This window comes from Cottoperca gobio, chromosome 19, assembly GCF_900634415.1.
Source record: "Cottoperca gobio chromosome 19, fCotGob3.1, whole genome shotgun sequence".
Classification (NCBI taxonomy): domain Eukaryota; kingdom Metazoa; phylum Chordata; class Actinopteri; order Perciformes; family Bovichtidae; genus Cottoperca; species Cottoperca gobio.
Window position 1 is genome coordinate 16,163,570 of NC_041373.1, and position 6,272 is coordinate 16,169,841.

General features: G+C 44.0%; 1 protein-coding gene across 3 annotated transcripts; it reads right to left on the reverse strand.

Annotated features, from left to right (window-relative positions):
• Positions 1–769: 769 nt before the first annotated feature.
• lrrc3ca (leucine rich repeat containing 3Ca) lies at positions 770–5,855 on the reverse strand. 3 transcript variants are annotated; one of them, XM_029455549.1, is made up of 3 exons: positions 5,716–5,855; positions 5,080–5,435; positions 770–2,135 (listed from the first exon to the last, which is right to left on the reverse strand). In XM_029455549.1, the coding sequence occupies exon 3, from the start codon at positions 2,053–2,055 to the stop codon at positions 1,258–1,260; it is 798 nt and encodes a 265-aa protein (XP_029311409.1). In that variant the 5' UTR covers positions 2,056–2,135; positions 5,080–5,435; positions 5,716–5,855; the 3' UTR covers positions 770–1,257. The 3 variants fall into 3 exon arrangements, with proteins under 3 accessions (XP_029311409.1, XP_029311411.1, XP_029311410.1); XM_029455551.1 differs by having other exon boundaries at positions 5,070–5,435; XM_029455550.1 differs by lacking the exon at positions 5,716–5,855 and adding an exon at positions 5,601–5,671.
• Between the last annotated feature and the right edge of the window lie 417 nt (positions 5,856–6,272).

Consider the following 6,272-nt stretch of genomic DNA (forward strand, 5'->3'; position numbering starts at 1 on the left):
GTAGAGACTATGTCTATAACCAGGTAAGATAATGAAAGATTCGTCTGTGCTCCTTTAATTGCTCTGGATGAAGGGGTGAGTGTGTTTGCTGAAGTGCTTTTCCTACCAGAATATGAAAAACGTGTCCCCGTTTCTATTTCATGGCAGCCTGAACTGCACTACCCTCAAATTCTCTCCTTCTCACATCAACCTTATCTGACAATTACATGATATTGCATGCAGGGCTATCGGCTTGTGACTAAAGATTAGCATATTATGCTGAGGAGTAACTCCAGGGCTGAAGTGTGTTTCTGGTATCAGCTAACAGGACTCAAATGTTCTATCAGTCCTTGGTGACGAGCGAGACAAGTGAGGGGTTTTTGTTTGTTACCTCTGCAAAAACCTACAACATCCCTGCATTTGATCAATCGATTTTTACTTTCAATGGGCAGTGTAGAGTACTGCGGGTACTGCTGTGTTTTATAGATAACTTAGGGATACAATTGATTTAGGTGGTGAGCTAGCAGGGGTTTTATGTCAAATACCCTTAACATACAAAGGCAGCTCTGCGGTTCTCATCAGTATGGAGCTCTGGTACAGTCGCTACTGCCAAAAACATCACAGAATAACTGATGAGTCCTACATCACACAGCGATCTGATTCATCAGCCCAGTGAGCTAAATATGCATTTGCTAAAGAGTGATTCACATTCTAAATTACTGTATGTATTTCTCCATTTCTTTGTGAGACAGTTGACTGAGTTCAGTAAGAGAAACCCCAAAAACAACAATTTAATTGGAAAACATCATTTTACTTGGAATACATTGGTGAATACCGTAAGGGTTTTAATGCAAAACAGTTGTACATGGAGTTCCTCATTGTCGTGTTACCTTTTCCCATCGTTCATACTGCTGTTTGACGTTTTCTCCGTAATTGTCTGTGTGTAGGGTGTATGCACCATTGGATAAATCCCATTTGTATCCCATATTTGGAATTCACCAACCATGCCGCTGCTTTTACTCCCTTAGTGCACAAACTAGACCATCAATTCAGCCAAAAAAAACTACTAATGGATCGCTGAATGATGAATTATTCATCCGAGCTAGGTTGCATCGGCCTGGTTTTCTTGTGCAGATGCGCATGTCTTGTTGCTCACCTTGGCTCTTTGACAACAGCAAAACCATCTGAGACTGATGACGTCTGTGAAGTTGTAGGTTGTAGCTCTATCCAGTTTGGTGTGGTTTACCACTTCAGGTCCCACGTGTAGCTCCATCAGCCCTATACCACAGTACTAATGGTGGAAGACTCCTCTGACTTACCCTGTATGCCTGGCAATGACTTGAGATACTCCAGGTGTCTGCGGGCGTCCTCCTGATTAGCCCTGACATAGTAGACCAGGTAGGAGATGACCATGGTAAACCAGCCGAACATTACGACCAGCATGGCCACATCTGTAGTCCTCTTCATCACCACACATAGGTCTATGTCTGGTTCCAACAGGAAGGCAAGTCCTTGAACTCCTGTTTCCTCCGGATCTGAAGTCTGGCACACGATGCCCGTCAACGACGCAGGCTCCAGGTCCACGCGGGGCATGGCCATCTGCAAGTTGCAGTCACAATGCCACGGATTGTTTGTTAGGTTGGCGCGAGACCGCAGTCCATCAAAGGCCTCAGGGTTAAAGTTCACTAACTTGTTAGAAGAAAGGTCTAGAAACTGTAGTGTGGAGCCCAGGCCTCTGAATGCACCTGGATCTAACTGACTCAATTCATTGTGTGATAGATCCAGTTCAACCAGGTAGGGCAAACCTGCAAAAGCATTTGTTGGGACAGTAGTGAAAAGGTTGAAGTCCAGGTACACACGTCGTGTGTCATTGGGAATATCCTGGGGGATCTCTGTGAGCTGCAGATTGCTGCAGCGGACCGTCTTGCCGCCGCTCTCGCTCTCAGAGCAGTAGCAGCTCTTTGAGCAACTGGTGGCAGCATTGTGGAAGCAGAAGGTCATCAGCACTAGGCTGTGCAGCAGCAAACACATGACCACTGAGTGGCGCAGTAACCAGTCTGCAAGTAGGGACATCATGGGATACTGGCATGCTCCAGGAAGGACCACCTGGGCACAAGAGGTGAAGTCCACATCAACCTCCCCAGAAGCTGTTGAGCCTGTGACATAAAAACAACAGAAAGTCACATTAGCAGTGGTAGGAAGAGTAGCCTTTGAAAAAAAAGAGCAGTGCAGATTGTACTGTCAACATGTTTTCTTGAGGAATAAATGGGCAATTATCAATGTTTTTCACAGTCCCGAGTGTTATGTAACGTGGGAATTGGGGTGTAGTCTACAGTAGTTTGTCTAATTGCAGTGATACGGCAGCAGGAATCCTGCATTTCAACATGTTAGCCAGAAATAACTGAACTTCTGATGTATTTCCAGAAAATACTAAGGATCAAACATTCCATTCATACCAACTAAATAAACAAGCTATGAAAAAATCCTTTGGTGTCACTGTGCCTCCTTTATAATTGACATCCCTGCAATGCAGGGCTATTTCAGTACACAGAGACTGGTAACAACATAGTGATGTGACACCATCAAGAACGCAACATAAAACCAACTGGATGTTTCTTGAAGTTATATTATCATGTTTCCAGTTCTTTACTATAGCTGCATTTCGGATGCACCAATTTTATTAAAAGTGACCTAGCTTATCTGTAAAGCTGAGCAGTTGCTAGTACATAAGGTCATTTGGTCAGAAGTGCAAGTAACACAGAGATAAAAGCTTGTCTGTGTGTCTTGTAAATTACACTTTATATTTTGTATGTACGCCTTTGAAAATAGAAGGTCTACCCACCCTAACACACTTCATTAATACCTGATCAGGGCTACGTCCTATCCTGTTACTAATCCTCTTAAGGAAAAACTCCTTAAGTCAATGTAGCATCAGTGTTACCAATCCACCAAAGCCACCCAATGCTTTTGTCGGGGTAAATGCTAATGCTATAAACAGCACCAAGGCCAACAAAACAGACAATGCGATGGCCTGTCTTCTCTGAGACAAAAAAAAGACAAACCACAGAGTTAAACTGGACTTCTTAATTTCCTCCAAAATGGCAGGAGACAGGGCAAGATCCACTTACCAAGATTAAAAAATGAAATCGATCTCTAAGTACCTCGAAGTATCACATGACGTTGGGGGGTAGAGGACAGAGTGTAGTGGCAATGGTGGTGTGTATGTGTGTGTTAAGGGGACAGATGACTTGTCTACGAGACACAGCTAATAACACTTATTGTGTTACGCCGGTTTTAGAGATGCCTGCCAGACAATCCCAATAATGAGGGGGAGTCGGAGGCTGATGCACCAGAGCGAAGCAGAGATGAGGTCTGCTATTAAGAAACTCTGACTGAGCTATTTTAACATGAGATGTTTATCTATCTTCATTAAGGCAAAGCAACTTCCAAAGGATTTCCCTCTGCACTTTGTGTCAGCAGGGTGCATGAGGAAATAAATAGCGTGACAGATGTAGTTTAACACCGAAGGAAATAAAAGTCTCACCTAAACTAAATTGGTATCGTTATGCTCCTGTGAAAGGCTGTACTTTTCCTGTCACACAGCATGCCAGCCTGGTGTTTTGCAGAGAGATAATGGGGAGCAGGAGCAGAAGGCTGGTGATGGAGGAGGAGAAAGTATGTGGGCACGGGGGGAAGTTGGACACGGCAGAAGCACGGGGGTTACAGAATGATTCCAAGAGGACTTATGGAGAGGGGGTGACATTACAATAACAACACAGAGAACAGTGCATGACACTACTGAGACATCGAGGAAAGGGGCAAATGTTATTCAGTCACAGGGACAGCTGACGAAGACAGGGAAAGAAAAAAGGGGCGAGGAAGGAGAGAAGTGGATGAGATAAACACAAAAGAGAGGGTCTACAGTAAATCAGTTGGCCTCTACATTTGGTGAGGTCTTCATCAATGTTCCTAAAGTCATTACTGCTGTGATAAATAACCTTTCTTGCTTTTAAATTAGACAATAAATACAGCACTCTTGCAGCCAAAGGTCAATCTCACACTTCACAAATTCACTGCTCCACCTCTTTGGCACCAATTATATGAGGAGCAGTCATTTGGACTCAAACACAAACTCAGGAGGCATTAAAACGCAACACAAATGTACTATGTTGACACGTTTTGTGAAGTTCTTTTCCATGTCTGAATCTGACCTCTGCGTGGAATCACATCGCAGCTGTAAGTATCGCATGAATGGCAAATAAGAGGCTGGTTTCTAGTCATCAATGGGGGCGTGTGGATGACAGAAAGGGAAACGGGAAAATAAAGCACGCTTGACATCTTTAACGCAGGATTTTAATGCAACTGCAATCATATTTCAGTGCTTTTAGCTCTTTCCACTGCCGATCCCTCACTCAATACCAATTTTTATTACTAGAGATGTTGTTATTGCTTTTGCTTAAGGCACAACATTGCATTTGGCAGATTTCCACTGCACCCGAAGACCCCGATTCCTCCCAAAGAATAATCTTGTTGAGTTAACCAAGAGAACAATAAGAATAAGCACACTTATATTACAGGAGGGCAGGCAGCTCTTCAGACAGTGTAATGGCATTTAATGTACAGTATGTTAGAGACTAATAAGGGTTTGATCTCATCTTTGTAATCAGTTTAAATATCTCTTCAAGATTAATATCCTCAACATCAACTTCAATACTGAAACTACACTGATGTAATTACTTTATACTAATCACAACACAAGATGAGGACATTTAAGATGCAACATTAAAGTGCAACAAGTATCAATTAATGTTCAAATTTAAAAACAAATCTACTCATAAGCAACAAGCATCTGTAGGAAAATAAACTCAAAAAGGACAGGAGATAGAGGAGATGCCTCGTGGGAACTGATACCCTTGTTAAGTTTGTCTCTCATCCTGTTTTATCCAGCACCATCCAGTATTGTGTCCAGCACCAATCACACAAAGAAACCCACATTGAACTGGAAAACAGTTGCTATTCCATGGATTGAGAAATGTGTAGATGCATGCAATATCACAAAGACAACACATGCGTTTTGCTCAGTAACTCACACACACTCACGTCTTTGCCGCTTTCCCTCTCCTTTTCATGGTGTGTGTCTCTCAGCAAGTGCCCAACAGTGTGATGGTCCAGCAGATCAGAGTGCTCCCCGGAAGGCGGTTCGGTCAATATTTCGGTTCGCTTCCATCAGGTCCTCTCTCAGCTCGTTAAACTTGTGCTTGAGAGCCGCTCTTGCTGGTAACCACGACGCGCCACTGGAAATGCTCCGACAGTCCAATGCGCGCTCAGTGAGTGCAGCCTTTCAGTTTCCACGCAACCACAAGACGAGGCAACATTGGTGTACCCGGCGCGAACGGACAAGCACGCAGCGCGAGAGCAACACTGTTACTGATGGCGATGTCTCACTGACTCTGATCCTGCAAAAAAAAAAAAAAAAAAAGACATCGATGTAAAGTTCAAAATGGCAGACACATGGCGTGCAATATATTTACACACAGGCGGTCAGGCTTAATGGCCGCTGATAGAATGATCTGAGTTTGGTTCGGCATTAATGCAAAATCCATAATGGACGGAGTGAATACATTCTTTCATATGCAGATGTTGTTTGCTGTGAGTGAAGTGGATCTGCCTGCATCAGGTTAGTACAGTAAGGGGTACCCCTCCCTCTCTCTCTCTCTCTCTCTCTCTCTCACTTACACACAGGGGATCTCATACATGGAGTGGTTGGGGTGGTCAGCCCACACTAATCATGTTTGATCTGAAGCTTGTTGTTTTAAACATGCAGCTTGGCTGCCAGGGCGGTGGATCTTTGGCTGCCTCGGGGGGCCTTTTCCTGCCTGCTGCCAGCCGATAAGGAAGTCCAATCAAATCTACTATGAACATAGACATACATGGGCACTGGCCTGGGAGAGTTGGCCAAGCAGCCGGTCATAGGGTATTAATGGAATTAAAATCAATGAAGTGGGAAACTCCACCCAAAACTCCCTCCCTTGTTCTCTGGAATGACGGACTGTGAATGATTTACTGCAGCGAGGCTCTTCCTCCCTCCCTTTCTTTCTTTCCTTCTTTTACATAGACTGTCTTCTGTAACCATCTACATCACTTGTCATTCGGTTGGACTTCTCAGCTGTGCTATCCCAGGCAACATCTCTTGTCCCCCTGTAAAGTAGCTGTGATGAGCATCCAGATGAACCTGCAGGAGATGTCATATTGGGTTTTTTGGCTGCTACTGTTTTATGGCTAAATTTGTTTAG

Excerpts from the sequence above, each read along its gene's own strand:
- lrrc3ca (XM_029455549.1), bottom strand. The coding sequence starts at position 2,055 with ATGATGTCCCTACTTGCAGACTGGTTACTGCGCCACTCAGTGGTCATG.